Consider the following 25,139-nt stretch of genomic DNA (forward strand, 5'->3'; position numbering starts at 1 on the left):
CTGGAGTGCGATGGTGTGATCTCGGCTCAGTGCAACCCCCGCCTCCCGGCTTCAAACTATTCTCCTGCCTCAGCCTCCCCAGTCGCTGGGATTACAGGTGCCTGCCATCACGCCCAGCTAATTTTTGTATTTTTATTAGAGACAGGGTTTCACCATGTTGGCCAGGCTGGTCTTGAACTCCTGACCTCGTGATCCACCCGCCCAAAGTGCTGGGATTACAGGCGTGAGCCACTGCGCCCGGCCTCTTATTCTTTATGATATTTTTATCACCATGTTTTATAAATAATTGGTTATACTTCCATATTCTTATGTCTGTAAACCTTTCTGAATTTTTCTTTTTTTTTTTTTTTTTGAGACGGAGTCTCGCTCTGTCGCCCAGGCTGGAGTGCAGTGGCGCAATCTCGGCTCACTGCAAGCTCCGCCTCCCGGGTTCACGCCATTCTCCTGCCTCAGCGTCTCTGAGTAGCTGGGACTACAGGCGCCCGCCACCACGCCCGGCTAATTTTTTGTATTTTTAGTAGAGACGGGGTTTCACTGTGGTCTTGGGCCTCCCAAAGTGCTGGGATTACAAGCGTGAGCCATCGCGCCCGGCCCCCTTTGTGAATTTTTCTAACATGTAAATGACTTTTTTCTAGAAGTTAGGAAGTCATACAGATTAATGTATTCTGGTGGGTGTGGTAGCTCATGCCTATAATCCCAACACTTTGGGAGGCCAGGATCGCTTGTGGCCAAGAATTTGAGACAAGCCTGGGTAACATAGTGAGACTCTGATTCTACAAAAAAATAAAAAAAATTAGCCGGTGTAGTGGCACGCACTTGTAATCTTAGCTACTCAGGAGGCTGAGGCAAGAGGATCACTTGAGCCCAGAAGTTGAAGGCTGCAGTGAGCTACAGCTGTGCCAGCGCACTCCAGCATGGACAATAGAGAGAGACCCTGTCTCATAAGTAAATAAATAACATATTGTGTATGTTATAGGGTAGAACTGTTACCATTAAGTTGAAGAATGTGAATTTTGAAGTAAAAACTCGTGCATCTACAGTTTCATCTGTTGTTTCTACTGCAGAAGAAATATTTGCCATTGCTAAAGAATTGCTAAAAACAGAAATTGATGCTGATTTTCCACATCCCTTGAGATTAAGACTTATGGGTATGACTTTTTTATTTTTTGTTTTTCCTTAAATCTGCTAGATTTTCCCAAATAATCAACTTTGGGAATACAGGGGGCCCCCACCTTAACAATGGTTCAACTTAATGATTTTTCAACTTTGCAACAGTGGGAAAGCTGTATGCTTTCAATACACTCTTGACTTACAGGGTGGCTATATCCCGATAAACCCATCATAAATTGAAAGTATTGTAAGTTGACTTATTATGTTTTCAATTTACAGTGGGTTTATCTGGATACGATCCTATTGTAAGTCAATGAGCACCTGTATTCTCACCTTCATTTTATTTCTTAAACCTGTTTAGAAAGTTCTTCCTTTGCTGCTGCCATTTGTCTTTAATTGTTAGACCCTGATGTGCGAAGCCATGATCATTAGTTTAATTCCAGTAAGAGCCAATTAAAGTTGTTCTTTTCCTTATAACTTAATGAAATTCTTGTGGCCAGGTATGTTTCAAAATTCAAAACTTTTCAGATTTTAGAAAGCAAATTCAGTGCAGGTAGAGTATATTATGTTGTAATACTTCTTTGTGGATCTGGGGCAACACCCCCTGTTCAAACACATTAATATTTCTGTAGCAAAACAAAATATTCAGAGACTGTAAAGACTGATGACATTAATTTAGTCATCAGATATCACTTGTTGCTTACAATTTTCAGAACTTTTTGGATTTTGGAACTGCAGATAAAGGATTGTGACATTGTGAAATCACATCTCCAGCCATTACATGGTAAAAACTAACAAGCCATGTTTCCAAAGTGAACTGGTTGAAAGTATATATATGGATCACCACTCCAAATGCACATTTTACTAGTAAGGAGTGAGTCACTAGCCATACTTTTATTTATGAAAGATACAGCACACACTGAAATCAACTGAATAAAGTGTTAATTAAAAGAGCCAGGCTGGGTGCGGTGACTCATGCCTGTAATCTCAACACTTTGGGAGGCCAAGGCAGGTGGATTGCCTGAGGTCAGGAGTTCGAGACCAGCCTGGCCAACATAGTGAAACCCCGTCTCTACAAAAACTACAAAAAATTAGCTGGACATGGTGGCCAGCACCTGTAATCCCAGCTACTCGAGAGGCTGAGGCAGGAGAATCGCTTGAACCCAGGAAGTGGAGGTTGCAGTGAGCTGAGATCACACCGTTGCACTCCAGCCTAGGCAACAAGAGTGAAACTCCACCTCAAAAAAAAAAAAAAGCCCAAGAGCAGATATCTATAGAAGCTTAATTCATAATTGCCAAAACTTTGAAGCAAGCAAGATGTCCTTCGCTACGTGAATGGATAAATAAACTGTGGTACATACAGACAGTGGAATAATATTCAACACAGAAAATAAATGAATTATCAATTCATGAAAAGACATGAATGAAACTTAACTGCATAATGTTAAGTAAAAGAAGCCAGTCTGAAAAAGCTAAATACTGTATGATTCCAACCATATGAGGTTCTGGAAAAGGCAAATATGAGTACCATAAAAAATAATTGATTGTCAGGAGTTAAGAGGGGAAGGAGGGATAAATAGGCAAAACACAGGAATTTCAGGGCAATGAAATGATTCTGTATGATTCTATAATGACACGTCATTATAAATTTGTCCAGGTGCCCAGAATGTATTCCAAAGGTGAACCCTATGTAAGCTATGGACTTTGAGTGACAATGTTGTGGCAATGTAGGTTTATAGATTGTAACAAATGTACCACTCTGGTGCCACATGTCGATAGTTGGGGTGGAGGGGTGTGCATGTGTAGGGAAAGGCGATCTACGGGAACTCGTACCTTCTGCTCAATTTTGCTGTGAACCTAAAATTCCTCTAAAAAATAAAGTCTATTAGAAAAAAAAAGAGCTAAAGAGTCTGTATAGTTGACTCCAGTTAGTTAGTGGTATTAATTTAATGGTATTATGTGTCATATGAATTAAAATCCTACATCATTATACTGACTCCAAATAGTTAATATTTAATGATATTCTTTTATAAAGGAAGGTAAATTTGTACTTATAATACCAGCTTTGAAATGTTACTTATTGTTTCTCTCTAGCCAACCTTTTGTATATGTCATAGCACTAGACAAAACGTTTTTATGCATTGTGAGTGAATTGGCTTTGTTCAATTTGAAATTGATTGTGATTGGTTTAATTTAGGTGTTCGGATATCTAGTTTTCCCAATGAAGAAGACAGGAAACACCAACAAAGGAGCATTATTGGCTTTTTACAGGCTGGAAACCAAGCCCTGTCAGCCACTGGGTGTATACTAGAGAAAACTGACAAAGATAAGTTTGTAAAACCTCTAGAAATGTCTCATAAGAAGAGTTTCTTTGATAAAAAACGATCAGAAAGGAAATGGAGTCACCAAGATACATTTAAATGTGAAGCCGTGAATAAACAAAGTTTCCAGACATCACAACCATTCCAAGTTTTAAAGAAGATGAATGAGAATTTGGAAATATCAGAGAATTCAGATGACTGTCAGATATTTACCTGTCCTGTTTGCTTTAGGGCACAAGGGTGCATCAGTCTGGAAGCCTTGAATAAACATGTAGATGAATGTCTTGATGGACCTTCAATCAGTGAAAACTTTAAAATGTTCTCGTGTTCACGTGTTTCTGCTACCAAAGTTAACAAGAAAGAAAATGTTCCTGCTTCTTCACCTTGTGAGAAGCAAGATTATGAAGCCCATCCAAAAATTAAAGAAATACCTTCAGTAGATGTTGTAGCTTTAGTAGATACTATAGATAACTCATCTAAAGCAGAAAGCATAGATGCTTTAATTAATAAGCATAACAAGGAAGAATGTTCTAGTCTCCCAAGCAAGTCTTTTAATATTGAACACTGTCGTCAGAATTCTTCTTGTACTGTTTCATTGGAAAACGAAGATGTTGGATCATTAAGTAGACAAGAGTACTGCCAGCCTTACTTATGTGAAGTGAAAACAGACCAAGCTCTAGTTTGTCCTGTTTGTAACGTAGAACAAAAGACTTCAGATCTAACCCTGTTCAATGTGCATGTGGATGTTTGCTTAAATAAAAGTTTTATCCAAGAATTAAGAAAGGATAAAGTTAACCCAGTTAATCAACCTAAAGAAAGCTCCAGAAGTACTGGTAAGTGTGTAGTCGTTTTAAACTGCATGGTTTTCTAGGAATATGTATTATTAAAATTAATGAGATTGTTGTTAAATCTGAAACATTTACTATTAAATGGGTAGTTTGTGTGTGCCGCCATTTAGGGAAATGTTGGTTACATTGCCATAGGTTAGAATTAACTCAAGCCTATAGATTGTGAATTTGGGGAAAACTTTGGTTTGATCTTAATTTAGCACAGAATGAACTCAAAGGTTTAAGGAGCTGAGTGATCTAATCAGAAAAGAAATTCCTTCAGAGAACATGTGTGAAGGCACAGTGGTAAATTAACTATAATTGCATAACCAGAAAGCCTCTTTAACTTATTTTTTGGTAGTGCTGACTGTACCCAAATTTCACCAATAAAATTAAGTGTAATGCTAATAAAATTAGTAAATTACAAAGAAATTATAGTTTTTGGTGTGTTTACATATGAACTATATAGTACTAAGGAAGTTATCTTTAATCAATAAGTTTTAACTTTTTAAATTTGTATACAACTTTTTAATTATTTCATATTATTCATTATGGAATTTCTTGACTTTCTTTCCTCTAAAGGTAGCTCAAGTGGAGTACAGAAGGCTGTAACAAGAACAAAAAGGTATGGCTAATTTGAGCTTTAATAAAGCTGGCTACAATATGAAATTCAATTATTTTATAAATTATTAAGTAATCAATATTAAAAATGAATTATTTTCTAGAATCTCTTCCTGCATTTTAATTGTGTGTTTCTTTTCATTCTAGGCCAGGATTGATGACAAAGTACTCAACATCAAAGAAAATAAAACCAAACAATCCCAAACATACCCTTGATATATTTTTTAAGTAAACATTGAACATTTTATCATTAATTTTTAATTGAAACTTGTTATTTTATAATCAATGAATTTGTTCTTTCTGATTTTAAGTTTGCAGATTTATTTAGTGAAGGCAAGTGCAATAATCCTTCCTCAGATGATGTTTGCTTTTCTAAGATACATATACTGATTCTGTGTATCTTTTTTATAACCATGAGAATCTTACTTCCATTATACATCAACTGGAAATTAATCCTGTTAAGAGATAATTTTTAAAAGGGAAATTAGGAATGGGATAAGAAGGTGATTTTTTTTATTATTTTTATACTGAATATAAAAACATTTGTAAGGGCTCTCAAAGATTCACACATACCTATATTATCATAAGAATTTTTCAGCACTTAACTACTTTGTTGGCATTGATCCTAGTATCTTTAAGTACTTCATGAGCATTCATAATTAAAATTTATCTTAAGTTCTGTGAAGAGTATTAATGTAACTAGCATAAGTGGTTTTCTTCAGGAAAATAAATATCACAGTATTATCTGTGTTAAAATGGTTTTTGCCTAAAATATAATTTTTAATTTGGCTTTTGTTATTTAAAATTCCATTATCTTATAAATAAGCACTTGAATCACTTTTTAAAATATTTAGTCTAAGATGATTCAAAGTAGTTTTATTTTAATACAGGATTTTTAAATGGCAGTATTTCATTTCTTGTCAATTATGTTGATACTTTCCATAAATCTATAAAGAAGGATGAATTGTGCTGTCATTTTATTATAATCCTCAAGAGAAAATGTGTAATTCAAAAGATGAATGTGTATTAAAACACATTACGTATCTTAGTTACATTTCTATCAATATTTTTATTAATATTTGTGAAAGAAGACAGCTTAATAGTAGTTAGCTTAAGTAGTTTCTCCAAGTACTTTTGTGCTATCAATGAGTTCTTCTCGAAAAATAATTAATTAGGCCAGGCACAATGGCTTACACCTGTAATGCCAGCCCTTTGGGAGGCCGAGTGGGCAGATCACTTGAGGTCAGGAGTTTGAGACCAGCCTGGCCAACATGGTGAGACCCTGTCTCTACTAAAACGACAAAAAAAAAAAAAAAAAAAAAATTAGCCAGGCTTGGTGGCACACGCCTGTAATCCCAGCTATTTAGATGGCTGAGGCAGGAGAACCACTTGAACCTGGGAGGTCGAGGCTGCAGTCAGCCAAGATCTTACCACTGCACTCCAGCCTGGATGAAGAGCGAGACTCTGTCTCAATAATATAATAATAGTTATTATTATTATTTAATTGCAACATGAAGTTGGAAGCCATTTTCTGTTACTTCTTAAAGGAGCTAAATCTTTTCTCTTTTATTTTTGTTTTCTCTCCCCTTGCTTTTCATATTTTAGCTTATGATCTAAATATGTATTTTATATATTATAATACTTTAGGAATACCTTAATTAAGAATTCGCAGACTTTGGCAAAGTGGTAACTTGACTTATAATTACTAGATTCTTTAAATTAGGCTTAATGCCTGCTAGCATGCCAATCCAATCCCATGACTGATGTTATTATACACTATGGCAAATACAGAGTTGTAGTGTTATGGTTCTTGATCATGTGATTTACTTACGTAAATTATGTACAAATTTAAGTTCAATGAAACACTGATTTAACATACTGAAAGGTAAATAGTACCATAGTGAATTATTTTCTGTCTTGCGTTAGGTTTATTTTTATTATCTTCAATATTAGAATAAATGCTAAATTATTTTCATTTAAGGATTTATGTAGTTGAATATTATCATTTAGTAATATTTAATAATCATTTGAAATAAAATTTAAAACTTTAATTGATCTAATAGAGATGGTTTTCTTACTTTTCCACTCTTCCTCCCTCTTATGCCTTCACTTTTGTTTTCTCTGCCCAGAATTTTCTTCACATTCTTTACTACGTGTTTTGTCTATTATATCCAACGCGTTTTCTTTTTATTATAATTTTGATTTGGGGCATTTGAAGAAAATACAGCAAAACTACAAGAACTGGTAATAAGCATACATAATCTCACCTACTTAGTGAACTTAATATAAACCCAATACAAAGAACCACCATATTTGTAATATATATAACTGGTGAAAAACTAGTGTCCAGAATATATAAATGATCCCTATGAATCAGTAAGAAAAAGACAGTCAATAGAAATTTGGACAAAAGACTTTATATGGCATATCAAGTGAAAGGAAATACAGATGACCAAGAAACATGAAAATATTCCCAGCCATATTAATATTTGGGAAGTAAAAAATAAAACTACAAGGTGGTATCATTATATCTTTACCTTATTTGCAAAAATGAAATGATCTAATGATACTAAGTTTTGGTGATGATGTCAGCTCTTACATTGAAAACAATCACTGTGGAAAAATTTGTCCTTCAGTAAATTTAAAGATAAACTTGCTCAAAACCTAGCAATTGCACTCTGAAGTATACATCTTTGCAGGTTATCTTTCATTACAGTTATTTTTTTCCCTGTCAGGACCCTAACTAATACAATGCCTTGGGAAAACTACTGAACATGTATCCTAGGAAGCATGTACAAGAAAGTTCTTCCCAATCAGGAAGGTGGCCAAGAAAAAAATTTTTTAATGTTCATAGCACCACTGCAATATCCAAAAGTTAGAAATGAACCAAGTATTCAGCAATGGTAGAATGGTTAAATTCTACCATGGCATTTATATTGAAACGATAGAATTCTACACAGTGGTGAAAATGAAGGAAATCGCTAACCACAACATAGATGAATATCACAGACATAGCATAGAGCAAAAGAAGCAAATCACAGAAGGATGCCGTCAACATGATTCCATTTATATAAAGTTTAAAACAGTAAAAACTGAACAACTATATTGTTTTAAGGGTATATATTTATATACATGAGATAAAACTGTAAAGAAAAGCAAGTGTTTTGCTGTCCCCAGAACCAGAATAATGATTTCCTCTGTGGAGAGGTAAGACAATGTGATTTGGGAGTGGCACCTGGTGCTTCTGGGATGCTGGCAATGTTCTATTTCTTGTCTTGGGTGGTGATTGCATGGATGTTCGCTTTTAAAATACTCTTTATATATACATATTTTATATATTCTTGTTCATATATGACCTTTATAATAAAAAGAAAAAAATGGCAAAAACTGCTTTCGTTAACAAGATGATATTTTCCTCCATCTCTGCAGGCTAGCTAATTTCAATCGAGAAAAAAATATTTTTTTTTTTCTTCTAGAACCTTGCTGAACACAGCAAGAAAGAGCCATCCCATGCAAAATTTTTAGTTTTTCTCCTAGCATTTCCTCTAAGGCTACAGCCTCAATCATTATTTGGTCTTCTTTCCAAAGACAGCTGTTGACAGTTTGACCAAATATTTTGTTACCGTTTGTGATGGTTAATATTGAGTGTCAACTTGATTGGATTAAATGATGCAAAATATTGTTCCTGGGTGTGTCTGTGAGGGTATTGCCAAAGAAGATTAACATTTGAGTCAGTGGGCTCAAGAGGCAGATCCACCCTCAATCTGGTTGGGCACCGTCTAATCAGCTGCCAGCATAGCTAGGATAAAAGCAGGCAGAGGAACGTGGAAGGACTACGCTGGCTAAGTCTTCTGGCCTCCATCTTTCTTCTGTGCTGCGTGTCTTCTGCCCTTGAACATCAGACTCCAAGTTCTTCAGCTTTTGGACTCTTGGACTTACACCAGTGATTTGCCAGGGACTATCAGGCCTTCAGCCACAGACTAAAGGGCTGCACTGTCTGCTTCTCTGCTTTTGAAGTTTTGGGACTCAGACTGGCTTCCTGGCTTCTCAGCTTGCAGACAGCCTAGTCTGGGACTTCACCTTGTGATTGTGTGAGTCAATTTTCCTAAGAAACTCCCTTCATATATACATCTATTAGTTCTGTCCCTCCAGAGAACCCTAATACACCACCAAAGAAGTCACCAGTTATCCAGTCTGATATTTGCGTCCCCACTCCCTAAATTCTTCTCTCCAACTCTAAGTCAATTCGTTATATTAGGCTTTGTTATTTACAGTACGCTATTTCTGTATCAGTTCAGTCACAAGCTTTCTGGCGCGTCTTCCTTGTTGAGTCACATGGAGACATGCGTAATTCTCCCAGAAATGTGTGACAGCATGTGCAAAATATTGCCAGTCAGGGAAGCTCAACCGATCCTTGGTGTCCAAGGTTTTTCCTGGAAGTCAGTCACATAGACATGCATCACCCTTGTGACTGACCTTACCTGTTCAGTCTCAAGACCCCAGAGGTGTAGTGATACCTCATGGCCCAGGGCTTCAGCCATTCAAAAACAGACAGTCGAGGTGATTCATACTGTTAGCATAAACTATCTCGTCAGACTAACAAAATGCAGCCCAAGGCCTCAGGCATACTAGAACACTATTATCAAACTGGAGATTCCAAGAGCTCAGATCATTTCCCAGGAGCTAGTCAAGGAAGGGCCAGTACCTGAAGACACCTCTCTGAAAAGTGCAGGGCTTGAGTAACCTGAGGCTGCTGGGTTAACCCTTTACTGCATTAATGTCAAATTATTAGAATTGTATTCAAATAAAATAAAAAGAAAGATCAGTTAGAGAAACTTTTTCCTGCCTCACTTGAATAATGCAGAGACACTTCAAATTTGTAGCATGTTTAGGGGGTCTCAAGGAGGATAGGCTATGCATTTGGAATATATGCATATTAGAGTATAAAACAACAAATGACATAGGCCTAATAATTTCTTTGCATGTATATAATCCTCTCTTCAATGTAATTCAAAGGTCTGTTTTTTAATATCAGTCTTTACATTGTCCCTGTAATATAGAGCCTTACACCTTTCCTCAATCTTTTGTGATAGTAGGAAAAGTAACATTACAAGAAGTATTTATAAATTTAATTCACTCCACCAGAAATGCTTTATTTTAAAGTTAGCATGGGACTTGTGGTATCCACAAGGTCAGTGTCCCCACTGAAGAAGTGACCTTCTAGAGTAAGAAGTTTCAGCATCAACATGGGTAATGGAAGCCATATAACAGAACTTAAGAAGGAACTTTGTGCTAAGAAAATGTAGACAGTGGTTATAGGCATTTATGTAAGAAGGCTGTAAGTTAAAGGCAAGAGAGATGTAGCAATTAATAGGAGATATTTTTTCTGCCCTCATTAACAAATGTATTTATTTACTACTCCTTACTTTTTAACTCATCCACCTTGTATCCACTGCTACCTCTGCCAACCCTGTATCTGTTACTGAATTCTATCTAGTAGGTCCTCTTGAAAATATCCATTTGTTTCCATCTCTTTTGTCAAGCCCTTATCAGTTGTCTAAACTGACTTTCTAACTGATTTGTCAGTTTTCCCTGCACTAAACCATCTTACACATTTTTTTACAGATTAGCTATAAACAGCGTTCCCATAATAGCACTCTCATGTCAAAAAAAAAAAAAAGCAGTTTTCAAAAGCTCTCAACTGTCTCCAAGATTTAGCAGTGGAATGAGTAGGAAAAGGGAGTGATTTTTAGTGTATGATTATTTTTGTGGTGTAAATGCTCCCACCATGACAGATTTCAAGTTATGTGATGTCAGCCAGTTCACAAAATTCCTGAAACTTTAACAGCTCTTGCAAGCCAATACAAGCTAGCTCCTATATATCACTGTCCATGATGCACTCTAAACACTGGCTTGGCTGTTTCTCCTTTCTGGCATCTGTGCTCCATTGTTCCCTCTGCCCAGAATATGCTTCCTGAATGCCCCTTTTCTCTCTCCCACCTACATAATCACTCATCTTTCAACTCAGCTCAAGGGCCACCTTCAGAAAAGAGTTCCTTGCCCTCTGGAAAAATTGATCAGTCACTATTTTGTGCTCCTGTTTCTCTACAAAGACCCTGAAACATTCTTTGCATGGCCCCCGATGTTGGTTTCTCCCTACCAGATTGTAGGCCCCAAGAGATCCTGGGCTATCTTTCACTTATCTCTGAATTCCAAGTATGAAGTGTATGGCCTGGCACACAGTAGATACAGAGAGTCATTTGTTGACATATAAATGAATAAATAGTATGTGTCCAAGAGTGTTTTACTACTATCTTATTGTTTTTCTCTGGGAAGACAGAATGGTGGCTAAGGGCTGCTGTCACACTGGGTCCTAAAGAGTGGACATTCCAGAAAGCGACAATTGCATTTATTTCCCTTTATTAGATAATGGCTTGCTTTATACATGTTTTATTATTATACTGTGTCCTTTTGGAGTGGCTTGGTAGTATTTGGAAGAAGGCTTAAAATATGACTATTAACCTGGGGCTAAAAAAAACTGTTTTTGAGGAAATATTTCATTTAAAAAATCACACCTGGTATACCTGTTGCTGAACTGTTGTTTTTAGAGACAAGGTCTCACCGTCACCCAGGCTGGAATGCAGTGTCATGATCATAACTCACTGCAGCCTGGAACTCTTGGGCTCAAGATCCTCTCATCTGAGCTTCCCAAGTATCTGGGACTACAGGCTGGTGCCATGATGCCCAGCTAAGTTTTTGTATTTTTTTGTTGAGATAGGATCTTGCTATGTGGCCTAGATTGGTCTTGAACTCCTGGCTTCAAGCAGTCCTCCTTCCTCAGTCTCCCAAAGCTCTGGGATTAACAGGCATGAGCCACCATGCCTGGCCCGGGTACTGAATTTTCTTTGAAGTAAGGTTCCATTTTGAAAAGCAGTGGTATATTTGAACACACTTTGTGTTGGTAGGATTTTAGTAAACTTCACAGAGAGGTGATGTTTATTTCCCTGGAGAAAAAACTGTTCTTTCATTGTATAATTAAGGACTAATCGCTTTTGCTTTGTAATACATAACTGAATTAAGTTGTTCAAGAAAAACCTAAATGACATTATGGTGACTATTGGCAACATGATTCCATTTATTAAGCAAACCATACTATTGAACTGTTCCCCTTACCAGTATGAGGTAATTGTGATAGTCTTACTTTGTAACTGCTGCTGTCTACAGAATGCTCAGGGAGATTAAAGATAATTCAGAGGCAAATGGTACTAACCTTTCTAACCTCAGTCTCTAAAGTGTAGTATGATTTCAAACTCTTTCCTGTATACGCGCGCACACACACACACACACACACACACACACTACCAACCACATACCTATCATTGAGTTCTGTCTACTCTTGTACTCTTGAAAACACTTCTTTCCATTTCTTTTATCAGGTTCTTATCAGTTGTCTAATATCTGGCCTTCTAACTCATTGCTTAGCTTTCACCAGTTTCTTTCCCTGCTCTAGATCATCTTGTGCATTTTTACAGACAATACTTTCCTAATATCACTCATGTTCTTGGGTGTCTATGGAGAGAGTGAGAGAGATTCCCTAAATTAGAGACAAAAAGGAAAAAAAAGGTTGGGTCACTTCTAGGATCAAATGTAGTTCTCTTTTATGAAGGCTCAAAAGTTTTTTCCCTCTCAGAATATGCTAAACTTCAAATGTGATCTCTGAAACCATCCGCAAGTCTGGGATATGCCACAGTTTTTTGGGTTTTGCTAGCAATTCTGGGCAGAGATCCTGGTTGTCCTTCAACATTCTACTTTTCTGCCACATTATTAGAATTTTAGCTTGGCACATGATTACCCAGAATAGACTACTGTATTTCATCAATTCTTTATAAACCACTAAGAAATAATACCTAAGATAGGACGTCTAATAGGTTACCACTGCATAAATATGGGACATCACGGTTTATACCTTCAGAGCAAGGATAAAGGAGAAATCCTCCACGAAGAAAGAGGGAGCAAAGCAACTTGCATGCTCAGCCTTGGCACTGATTGGAAAGAGGGACTGCCAGTGAGAATTTGAACCACAGACCAGTACACATGTAGGCTTGTAATCTGAATTCACACAAATGGTATCATCCTAAAGAGCTCAAGCAGAAAATGTAATTAAAGTGAGGTTAATATTGACCCTAGTGACTGGCAGAAGCATATGCAAATCCTCTCTGGAAGAACTCAACTTCAATTCAGGTGGACAACTTAGTAGCTCAATTAAAAAGATGTGATAATGTGAAAAATAGGTGTTACAGAATTGATGACTACAATATATCTCCCATCCTTGGAGCTCACACCCTCCCATCTAGGGGTAGCCATGTGACTGAGTTTTGACTAATGGGATATAAAAGGAAGTACTGGCCGGGTGTGGTGTCTCACGCCTGTAATCTCAGCACTTTGGGAGGCCAAGGTGGGTGGATCACCCAGGGTCAGGAGTTCGAGACCAGCCTGGCCAAGATGGTGAAACCCCGTCTCTACTCAAAATACAAAAAGTAGCCAGGCGTGATGGCACACGCTTGTGATCCCAGCTACTGAGGAGGCTGAGGCAAGAGAATCGCTTGAACCCGGGAGACGGAGTTTGCAGTGAGCTGAGATTGCACCACTGCACTCCAACCTGGGTGACAAAGCGAGACCTTGTCTCAAAAAAAAAAAAAAAAAAAAAAAAAAAGGAAGTACTGTGTGTGGTTGCTCCTGGGAACCTTCCTTTCTTGCAGCTGTAGCATTCTCTTTGCCTCTTCTATTTCTCTGTTCCATCCTGCTGCCTGGAAGCAGATGCTGCCGCTTACACCTGAACATAAGGGTTGCACATGGGGATGGTAGAGTAGTGGGCTGCAGGGGCTGATTCCTGGGGCTTTGTAAAACAGACATATCAGCACTGGCCTGCATACTTTGAGACTTTCCCAAGAAACAAATTAAAAAATTGTTTAAGCCATGGTTACTTGGGTTTTCCTATTAATTATAGCTGAATCCTGGCTGATAAAGGACATAAAGATTATTAAGACATGTTTGTCCTCAAATAATGGAGAGCCACCCCAGGGACAGTTTCTATTCAATGTAGGGAGGGCTATAATAGGTGAATATACAAAGTGGGAGTCTAGGGAGAAATCATCTGGTGGAGGAGGGCAAAGAGAAATCTAGGAAGATGTTTTTAAAAATATGGAATCCTTGAACAGGACCTGGTTTTAAAGGTTTACTTCAGAATTGAACATATTTTTTTAGTCTAGACCTTTAGGGGAAAAACTAAAGCTTTCAGGACTCAAAGACAAGTTACTTTTCACATGGCTAAATTGCATTCCATATTTAGTTGACAAATACTTATTGCAGGTCGGGTACTGTTTTAGCCACTGGAGATGCAGTAAGAAAATTAATTTTTTTTTTTTTTTTTGAGACAGAGTCTTGCTCTGTCACCCAGGTTGGAATGCAGTGACATGATAACAGCTTGCTGCAGCCTTGACCTCCTTGGCTGAGGCCATACTCCCGTCTCAGCTTCCCAAGTAGCTAAGACTACAGGTGTGCCCTACCACCACCAGCTAATTTTTAAATTTTTTGTGGAGACTGGAGTCTCACTAAGTTGCCCAGGTTGGCCTCAAAACTCCTGGCCTCAAGCCATCCTCCCACTTCGGCCTCTCAAATTGCTGGGATTATAGGCATGAGACACCATGCCTGGCCCAACAAACTTTTAAAAATCACTGTATTTATGAAGTTTACATTCTAGTTGTGGAAACAGACACTAAACAAATACAGACATTTCAGTGGTAAGTGTTACGAAGGAAAGAGAGAAACAGTATAAGGGAATGGAACATGAAGGTAGGGGACACTTTTAGAATAAGATGATCCAGGAAGGCTCCTCTGAGGAAGTGACATTTAATCTGAAATCTTAATGATACGAAGGATCAAAACTATTTTAAAAATTCGGAAGTAGAGGTGGGGGAGAGAGGTTCTAGGCAAAGGGAGGAAATAGAAGCTGATTGCTCTCCACCAGGAAACACTGGATGAAGAATGGAGAAGAATTGTAGGGCCCAAGATGAGACAGATGAGTAGGGCCAGATCATGTGGGCAAGCTTTTATGTATTAGCACACTTGGAATTAATATTCTGCTTGAGAACTAACCTGATATTTGAAACAGAGTGAAAAAGAAAATACCTCCCACAGTATACTTCATAGCTTCTCATTTAGCCCAAGCTCTCAGGGAAATAAAGTCCAGCTATGGCTAAGTTTCACATAATGCACAGCTTTGGAGTTTTTGTCTCATCTGTTAGAGTAAGATAAGTACCATATACTATTATAAGGCTATATAGCATAAAATGATGATGCATTTTCTCCTGTCATTGATAAGAAGATTTTTTTAAAAGTAAATTTCTTGGTTTAGAATTTGAAAGCAGTTTGAAACTTGGATAACACAATTCAGATCTTTTTTTAAATTATTTTTTATTTATATTTTTTAATTTTTTTTTGAGATAGGGTCTGGCTCTATCACCCAGACTGGCACACAGTGGCACAATCTTGGCTCATTGCAACCTCTGCCTCCCAGGCTGAAGCCATCCTCCCACGTCAGCCTCCCAAGTAGGTGGGACTACAGGCGTGCACCACCATGCCTGTCTAATTTTTGTAGAGAGGGGGTCTCACTTTGTTGCCCAGACTGGGAGATCTTTCTGTACTTGGCTGTATGCTTTCCATTGATCTGCTGCTGTTTTCACTATTATTCCTTCTTTTGTGTGGGTATTTTGATTTTTAGAATTTTACTTGTAAACATGCTACATATACATATAATTTGTGCCCTGTTTTTCCACTTACATATTATACTTTCCATATTAGTACATTGTCTGATATTTCTGCATAATACTCAATTCAACTTATCTGCTATTGTTTTTATCATATCCCTATTACAAACATTAGGCCCATTTCCGTTTTTTAAAAGAGGAAAGTTTGAGGTTACGGGTGGTGTTCTGATAAAATAAATAATATTTTGTCATGTTTGTTTTTTCATTGATTAGGAAACATTGTTTTGAATTTAATGCCTCAAATTTGGTGCACAATAATTTGAAGGGAAAAACTGACGTTTGAAATGAACATTGATATTACATAATTTACATTAAAATGATACATCTTTTGTAAATTTGTAAGAAGAATAAATAAATGAAAACCCGATTACCCTTCTTATTTGAAGTTTATTTGGGGGGGTCAGAATTTGACTTGCTTCTGTGTTATTTCACTTTTCAAAAGAATCCGCCAGGAAAGATTATAATTGCATGGTCTTCAAATGAGAAATCAAGTCTTACTTTATTCACAAGAAAATGTTGGAAGCCCATTTGGAAATGATTTAATATTGAAGTTCCTATAGTGTTGGTTATAAATTCAACCTTGACATTTCTCAAAATTATACAAAGAAGTGGTAGAGTAGAGCTGGGAGTTCATTGGGGCTTGTAGATTTTGCAGGATGTTTTATTTCCCGGAGAACCAAACCTTAGCACAGTGCACGCCACACCTGAGGGCGGATTCTCCCAGGCCAGCCCAAGTCAAGGCAGGGCTGGAAAACCAGGGGCTTGTTGCCCGCGAACCGCCACAACAGAGAGCAGACGCGATACTGCGCTGCGGCCGGGCTGACCTGCCTGCGTCCAGCCCCGCGCCCTGGGCCTGCCTGGGTCTGGGTCTGGGTCCGAGTCTGGGTCTGGCCCTGCGCTCCAGGCCCGCGGAGGCGACTATGGACTCCGCCGGGCGCGCCCGGGGCCAAGGGGCCACAGCAGGGGGGCGTCTGCTCCGGGCTGCTGCGGCCGCCAAGGGTCTCAGGGAAGACCTGTGGGGCGCGGCCGCCCTGCCTTGGAGGAGCCTGTCCCGGATCCCAAAGCGGGAGGGGCTTGGAGAGGAGGACACAGCAGTTGCCGGACAAGAGCTCCGTGAGTCCCGGGACGAGGTCTCAGAAAATCAGGCTGCGGGGCGGGGTGGGTGGAAGGGACTTGAGAAGGTACCCAGTGCAGCACCTCCGGACGCTGAAGGAGGGAAATTGGCGCAGCGACTCCGCCCTGGGACCCCGAGTCCCAGCCTCCACCGCTGCACTCCCTGTTGGCTGGTTTTCAGCTTTGGAATTCACCCCCACCGTGTAGTGTGGGTGGAAGGACAGTATTATTCTTCCGAATTAAGGAGGAAGCTGTTTTTTTTTATTTTTTGAGACGGAGTCTCGCTCTGTCGCCCAGGCCGGAGTGCATTGGCGCAATCTCGGCTCACTGCAAGCTCAGCCTCCCGGGTTCCCGCCATTCTCCTGCCTCAGCCTCTCCGAGTAGCTGGGACTACAGGCGCCCGCCACCGCGCCCGGCTAATTTTTTTGTATTTTTTGTAGAGACGGGGTTTCACTGTGGTCTCGATCTCCTGACCTCGTGATCCGCCCGCCTCGGCCTCCCAAAGTGCTGGGATTACAAGCGTGAGCCACCGCGCCCTGCCGGAGGCTTTTAAAAATAATGATTAAGTCCTTTTGCAAATAAGAGTTTCATGTGCTCTTATCTCCTATATCGTGACTCATGCTCCGATTTATTGTCTGACTTTAAATAAGTCAGTCACTTAATCTTTCTGCACTTAAGTTTTTAAAGCATGGAGTGGATCATCTATGCCTTGGGAATAATGTGTAGCATAAACTGAGGCAGCTGTTAAGCAATTCAAAAGCTGAAAGCGATTCAAGTCTGCCCCCCGCCCCTCCCTGCAAGCAGGGTCTTGTTGCTCTGTTGCACAGGCGGGAATGCAGTAGTGCAATCACAGACCTCCTCAGGCTCAGGTGATCCTCCCACCTTAGCCTTCCCAGTACTCAAGCCTCTTAAAGGGGCACGCCATCTAAGCCTACTGGCTGGGACGGCCTTATTTCCTAAACCAGGCTTGGAAACTACACCAATTCCTCAATATAGTGTTCATTCAGTCATTCTAGAAATATTTTCAAGGGCTTAACTGAAAGGGTGACTCTGTAGGCTCAGACTCAGACCACGCCACACCGGTTGCAGTCAAGAGATCTTTATTGGAGGAGTCTGAGGGAGAGCTGAAGCGGAAGAAGAAAAAGAGAGCGAGGGCTCTGCAGCCTCCGTCTTTTATGCCTAGGGACGTTACGTGGGGGTCGCTGGTTGGCTGAGGGGCTGGGTCTAGGCTGAGGCGGGAAGGCGTGACCTCTGATTGGCTCCTTTTGGCGGGCCTGTGTTGGGGAGGAAGAAGAACCCGGAACCAGCGCCATTAGGGTGCTCTTGTTACCTAACATTCCTCCCTTTTTTGTTTTTTAAGAAGTGGGGAGGTAGGCGTTGCTGTTCATCTCGCTACTTCCTGCTGAACGGGGGCGTCGTGGGGAAGGGATATTGGAGGACTGTAGGGGCGGAGCAACAGCAGGAGGCCAAAGAAGACGGCGCTGAAGGTGAACACTTCCCGGGGTGTGAAGTCTAAAATGTCCTTTGTAAGTAGAGGTCATCTATGGACGCGAGCCATCCGTATGGCAGGGAAGGATCTGCTATGAGCCACGTATCTTCTTGGAGGGCCTGGAGGAAATCTAAGAAATTATAGGTCCTGGAGGCGGAGGCCATAGGTACAGGAGTCCTGGTCGTCTTCCTCGGTTGCTAGGAGTTGGTAGTGCCTAATGAGAAGCTGGTTAAAACTCTGGTTAGGTAAGGAGGAGATTCGTTGTTGTATGAACTTTATTAGGCAAGGGAGGAGAATACACAAGGCCGCTATGCCTAAGAGGGGTCCGAGAAACGGTAGGGCCCAAGCTAAAAGAGGCATTTTTAGAGTGTCCCAGGAGAAGGAACGAGAATCTGAGATGCGTTGTCTGAGCTCAGAAGCCTTGTCGTGTATATGCTGGGCAGCATCTCGCACTATCCCTGACTGATTAGTGTAAAAACAACACTCTTGGCCGGGCGCGGTGGCTCACGCTTGTAATCCCAGCACTTTGGGAGGCCGAGGCGGGCGGATCACGAGGTCAGGAGATCGAGACCACGGTGAAACCCCGTCTCTACTAAAAAATACAAAAAATTAGCCGGGCGTGGTGGCGGGCGCCTGTAGTCCCAGCTACTCGGAAAGGCTGAGGCAGGAGAATGGCGTGAACCCAGGAGGCAGAGCTTGCAGTGAGCCGAGATCGCGCCACTGCACTCCAGCCTGGGCGACAGAGCAAGACTCCGTCTCAAAACAAAAAAACAAACAAAAAAAAAAAAAAAAAAAAAAACAACACTCTTCCCCTAAGAAGATGCAGAGTCCTCCTTTTTCAGCAGTGAGGAGGTCTAGGCCTCGGCGGTTTTGGAGAGTCAGTGCTGCTAAAGAGTCTATTTGAGATTGTAAAGTAAGAATAGATTTTGTTATTTCCTGTAAACTGTCTGAGAAATCTTTTGAGAGTGTGTGGTAGTAGGATAATGACGTGGATAAGCCAGCTATTCCAGTTCCTGTGGCAGTGGCCATTCCTAACCCTATAAGTAGGGGTATTAGTTGCATGGCTCTCCGCTGACGGACTTGAGCTTTGAGGGGTACTGATAAGGTCTGATTCCCTGGGGCAATGTCAGTGTGGGGGCTTAGAAAGACTAAGGTGCAGGTGCCTGTCCAGTTAGTGGGGAGGCAGATATAGGTTGACATTCCACATAAGAAGAATATGCCTTGGCTGGGTAGACAGAACTCGTTATGTATGTTAAAAAGGTGTGTGAGTTTGTTGTTTTCATTTTCCCATACTCCTAGAGTATTTGCTAAGGTAGCTCCAGTGAGTGGCTGGAAAGGGGTGTTGGGAGCAAACTGAGTGGCTCCCTGTGTTTTATTTTCCCATTGGAGGAAAAAACGTTTTGTATCTACTAGGAGCCATTCGAGAGAGCGATTGAAAGAGGGGATGAGAAGGCACTAACTAGTGGTGGGGGCGCTGCTGCAGGGAGTCCAGGGGTGAATGGTCATGTAGGGAGTATGTCTGCCATTACAAAACCCGGACTGTTTGTTGATTAGGGAGGAGGTGATGATTTTGGGGGGCCCAGAGAAGCGGACAGGCTGGTTGAATGGAGCTGTTTTGTGACTTGAAAGCTAGCATGATCCTTTGGGGCTTGAAGTTGTAAGGTGTAATTACACTGATGTGGTGGTAGGTGCCCTAGAGGCAGGCCAGATGACAGGTTGCGTTGTATGCATAAAGGGGCTTGGAAAGTTAAAATAGTATTTGTGGTTACAGGGCCGTGTATGGGCTTTTTATTGTTTGTGTAACGGGTGATGTTGGAAATGTAAGAAAGCAAAAGTTGGGTTGCACGTCCTGTCTAATGACTGCATGTTTAGAAGTTGGAAAGGGTCTTTTCCTTCATAACGAGGGTGGTAGGTCAAGTTGGTGAAGACCTAGTTTTTTTGCGGGAATGGGAGTGGCAACATAGCCAGAGGTTGATAGAGAGATACACAGCCAACAGTCATTTGCCAGGGAAGGATTGGACTGGTTTAACATAGTGTGAGTTAAGTCAAGAGTCTTGTAGAGGTAATTAGGAGCTAGTGAAAGGGGAGGGGTGGTTGTATGAGGTATCCAAGGAAGTAGGAGGGATATATAGGCAAAGAGCAAATAGGAAGGTAAAGAGGGTGCTCTGGAAAACGAGATCATTTTATCTAGTATGAGTTCTTTCACTTACTTACAAAAGTTCTATTACTTACAAAGCATGAACAAGTGGTATAACTTTTGAAGATCTCAGTTTCCTCATCTGTAAGATGGAGGAATCATGCATACATCAACAGATTATTTGTTTTATATAAACTCTAGGGCATTCTAATAGTCGAAGATCAAGCAAAGGAAAAAGAGCCAGTAGAAAAGACTAGAAAGCGACAGTTGGTTTACCAGACCTCTAGAGAAGAACATGTTACATGGAGTGTGTGTTCCTCTGTGTCAAAGTTGCCAAGAGCTCAATGCTCATGACGGAGGTTTGATGACTAGGTTTTGGCAAGACAGAGTGACCTCAACAAGGGCAGTTTCAGTAGAGGGGTGGGAAAGATGTCTGATTAGCATGGTTTGAGACAAGACTGTAAGATGAAGAAATGGAGACAGCAATTATAGAATACTTAAGTTTGGGGTAATGGAAAGTTGAAAAATGCAGCAGCAGTTGGAAAGGAAGCTGGGGTCAAGGGAGGGTTTTTTACACACAGGATATTACGGCATCTCGGTATTTTTTGAGGGGAGTGATCCACTGGAGAGAGATTAAGTGATCTAGAGGAAAGAAGAGATAATTTCCAGGAGATTGACATGAAACACTTGAAAAGATAAAAGGGGATGGGATCCAGAGCCCAAGTGTAGAGGTTGACCTTTCCTAGGTACCGGGATGCTTCACCGTGCATATATAAATGAAGGTATGTTGGTAGACTCACCTAGGTGGGAAGATGTGGGAATTCGTGTCCTATTACTTCTGTTTTCACTATGAGGCAACGGTATTAACTGAGAATTAGTTGATGGTAGTGGGAGGAAGTAAATTAGGTAGATTCGTAAATTCAGATATTTGAGGAGAAAGGAAAGGATATGACATGTTGAAGAAGGGAAGACTAGGGAAATGTAGAAGCTAGCTAGTTGTGCTGAGATGAGTGAGGAAGAATTTAAGCGACCTGTTAGCATGTGTATCAGTCAGGACAAAGTAAGCTTTTCCTGCCGCAATAAATGACTCCTACGTCTGAGTGACTGGACATAAAAATGATCTATTTCTGGCTGGGTGTGGTGGCTCACACCTATAATCCCAGCATTTTGGGAGGCCCAGGTGAGAGGATCACTTGAGACCAGGAGTTCAAGACCAGCCTGGACCACGTAACGAGACCCTGTCTTTACGTTTAAAAGAAAGATCTATTTCTTGTTCATGTAGCATGTCCAAAGTAAGTTGGTGAGGGTCTCTCATCTTCTTAGTCTCTCAGGAACCCAGGTGTCAAGGATCATAAAGGGGTTGAGATTTTAGCCTACTTGTAATCTCACAAGTTAGCTTGCTGGGTGATAGAGATGCTAGCAGAAGACACTTTTGGATCAGAGATGATGAATTTCATTACTACTGCTACAGCAGTAGCAGTAGGCAGAGTGTTAGCATTTGTGTCAGTTCTCCAAGCCCCAATTCCCACAGGGAGATATAAAGATGCTAAATGACACCTGCACACACAGTGGGTTGTGTTACAGAAAAATCCTGCGCTTAGGGAACCCAAATCTTTTGTAATAGTCAGTAAGCATGCCTTACCATTGCTTTCTTCCAAGAATGCAAGCAAACCTGCCCTTTGCTCCAGAGGAAGATATTATCTCTATCTGTCAAGGCTTTTCACTATACAAACATCCTTGAAAAGATAGTAAAGAGCAAAGCCAGTCAGTGCTTTTGCTTGTAAGATGTGCAGAAATGTGAGAGACCCAAGGAGAACTGTGTTCCAATACCAAGTTGATGGAGGTACCACAATCTTGTGACCCCTTCATTTAAACACGTGGCTCGCAGTGTTGATAAGGCAGGGAAAAGAGACCTGAGGGTGACACAGGCTTTTCACTGACTCAGCCCCAAAGTGACATGCCATCATTTCTGCTTTCAGTCCATTGGATACACCTCATCTAGCTGTATCCAGGCTGGGTTATGGGCTTGCACATGTGACCAGGTAGAAGAGAAGAAGCAGATATTGATGAACACTAGCAATGTCTACCACAGCGTGGCTGTGTGTTTTTCTCCAGTACCATTTAGCTGTTCAGGTACAGAAACAAAGCGAGTAGCAGTTGGATTTAATCTCAGAATTAGGATTCTGACCAACTAGTCTAATGGAGGAAAAGAATGGTGAGGGAGGTAAGTGTTTGCATAGAAGTGATTTCATAGGTGGACCATGTGCTATGGTCTGAATGTGCAAAATAAATTTCTGTTTTTTTTTTTAAATTACTCAATGTCAGGTATTTTGTTATGGCAGCAAAAACAGACTGGCACCATGGAATCTAAACATGGTAAGGAGAGAAGTAAGGACATAAAGATGAAGAATATGAAAAAGGGCTAGAACTGTGGACTGGAGGACTTCAAAAGGTTGCAGAATTTCTGGACTTGGAGAACTAGAGCAGCTGAGCTGAATGGATGAGAAGTTGTGGTCAAAGAATAGGATTCTGGAAGTCAGATTTCAGAGGTAGTGCAGTTTGACTGATGATTAGTTCAGGAATGTGTCTCTGAAATTTGATGGCTAAGGTCAGATCTGGGGAAGATTATTAGAGGTGACAGAGTCAGGGAACTAAGAGGCCAAGGTGTTGGATTAATCATCTATGAGGAGGTTGAAGTCACCTAGAATGGTGACAAGAGTCGGGGTAGGAAGGAAGAGAAGGATCCAGGTAATAGAAAGAATGAACATGTGAATCTTTATGAGTCTGCTCAGGCTGCCACGGCGAAGTACAGCAGACTGGATGGCTCAAACCACAGACACTTATTTTCTCACAGTTCTGGAGGCTACAAGTCCAACATCAAGATGTTGGAAAAGTTCAATTCTTCTTAGGCCTCTCTCCTTGGCTTATAGATGGCCACCTTCTCCCTGCCTTCACCTGATCTTCTGTGTGTGTGTGTGTGTATGTCCTAATCTCTCTTCTTATAGGGACGCCAATCATATCAGATTGGAGCCCATTCATATGACCTCATTTTACCTTAATTACCTCTTTAAAGGCCCTATCTCCAAATATAGTGAACATTCTGAGGTACTTGGGGTTAGGACTTCAACATACGAATTTTGGAGGGACACAATTCATCCCATAACAATATTTCCCAAGAAGATACTCCTTGGTTGGTCCTTGATTGGACTTGGCAGTATCCTGAAAGGTTTTGCTTCGGCAAAAACTTGGGGAACATTGAATGTCATGATGGTACCATTTAAAAAACAAGCAAACCCTTAGGAAACTACTCTGCAACGCATCTACAGAAACCTCTCTTACGGTCTTTTCTGTTTGGAGATGGTGTGTTATTGACTCCTACTTAACCTCAATTCTGGTCTTATCCCCTTATGTTGGGCTGTCCTCTGAGAGCCCTCTACTCCCCTACATAACAAAAAACTCAATAAACCCTGGAATCTTCTCTATGATAGTTAATAAAGCCTACCATATGAATGTATATATGTGTGTGAAATGTGATGTTTATAGTAGATGTCAGTCTACTTCTATGTGCTTTTATATAAATGAGAATAAAACATTTTAATCCCCTTTACCTTTGTGTCTGTACGTATGATGGGCTGCATTTTGAAATTTTCATGCAGGCCTGGCGTCTGTATAGAGTTCTGAAGACAACAGTTTTATCTTTGTGAGCTGTAGGAGCATTTGGACTCCTCCTTTCCTAATCTTCTACAAGGTTTTTTACAAACAATGCCCCCTGGGAAGTCTAGGGCCTTCTGACCTTCTAAGCCAGATACCACGTTACTGACTTCAGGGTGGTCCTCATGAATAATGTTTTGTTTGGGGCCAGGAACATTTTTAAGGGTGTGAAAACGCTTGCAGCATGAGGAGAAAATTAAATCTTGATAATACAGTTTTGTAAGATATTGAAGCAAAGTTCCCATGTCCTAAATAAAATAGCAAAATGTGAAAGACTCAAGGCTGTTGTTTCATTTCAAGGCTGTTGTTACAAGGTTTGCCCTATGAAATATGCTTTCTCTTTGGCCTCCTTAAATTCCCTCAGTCATGCTTGCTTTGCTTTCTTTCAGTACTCCCAAATGAGAGAAGCTTTCAGAATGCTGCTAAAAGCAATAATTTGGATCTTATGGAGAAGCTGTTTGAAAAGAAGGTTAACATTAATGCTGTGAACAATGTGAGTAGAAGTCATAAATATGACAAGTGACTTCTCCAGTAACGGCTTGGGTTTACACAGGACATCTGAAATAATAATAAAAATAAAAATCATGGTGCTGGCTGAGATAAGGGAGAGCTGCTTTGTTGGTAATCCCGGTGTGTTTAAGCTAAAAGGCGGAGTCACACAGTGGAAGAGGCTCTGGGTGTTTTAACTCCTCTTCCAAGAAGGGGAGTGCACAGAATCTTCATGCCTATCTGTTCAAAGTCTGTGGGTGGGCAGTAAAGCTAGCTGTCAGGGTCGCAGGCCCGGACTTGGTCCTGGATTGTCGCCTGTGGATCAGTTTGGCCTCACACATTATGAAAAAGCAGAACATTTTTTGCTATACAATCTGGGTTGTTTTCTTGCCAGTGATGTCCTTTGTGGTTCTGTTTTTCCAAATTTAAAAATCTAAAGAGGCGTGTGGATTTTCATTATACTGGTTTTGAAATGTAGTGCGTCTGCCTCTTGGG

General features: G+C 40.5%; 2 protein-coding genes across 11 annotated transcripts in view; both read left to right on the plus strand.

Moving 5' to 3' along the window:
• The window catches only part of POLK (DNA polymerase kappa), an 89,080-nt gene extending 82,150 nt beyond the window's left edge, over nt 1-6,930 (plus strand). For 9 of the 10 annotated variants that reach the window (XM_032144989.2, XM_058434011.1, XM_058434013.1 and 6 more), the window contains 4 exons: nt 977-1,148; nt 3,308-4,264; nt 4,841-4,883; nt 5,027-6,930. In XM_032144989.2, coding sequence (XP_032000880.1) covers nt 977-1,148; nt 3,308-4,264; nt 4,841-4,883; nt 5,027-5,111 — 1,257 coding nt within the window. In that variant the 3' untranslated portion in view covers nt 5,112-6,930. The remainder of the gene's footprint in view (nt 1-976; nt 1,149-3,307; nt 4,265-4,840; nt 4,884-5,026) is intronic. The other variant, XM_058434017.1, reaches the window with a different exon arrangement.
• Nucleotides 6,931-16,469: 9,539 nt separating this feature from the next.
• The window catches only part of ANKDD1B (ankyrin repeat and death domain containing 1B), a 57,413-nt gene continuing 48,743 nt past the window's right edge, over nt 16,470-25,139 (plus strand). The window contains exons 1-2 of the mRNA XM_032144996.2: nt 16,470-16,818; nt 24,545-24,648. Coding sequence (XP_032000887.1) covers nt 16,626-16,818; nt 24,545-24,648 — 297 coding nt within the window. The 5' untranslated portion in view covers nt 16,470-16,625. The remainder of the gene's footprint in view (nt 16,819-24,544; nt 24,649-25,139) is intronic.

Source organism: Hylobates moloch, unplaced genomic scaffold (assembly GCF_009828535.3).
Source record: "Hylobates moloch isolate HMO894 unplaced genomic scaffold, HMol_V3 SCAFFOLD_23, whole genome shotgun sequence".
Lineage (NCBI taxonomy): Eukaryota > Metazoa > Chordata > Mammalia > Primates > Hylobatidae > Hylobates > Hylobates moloch.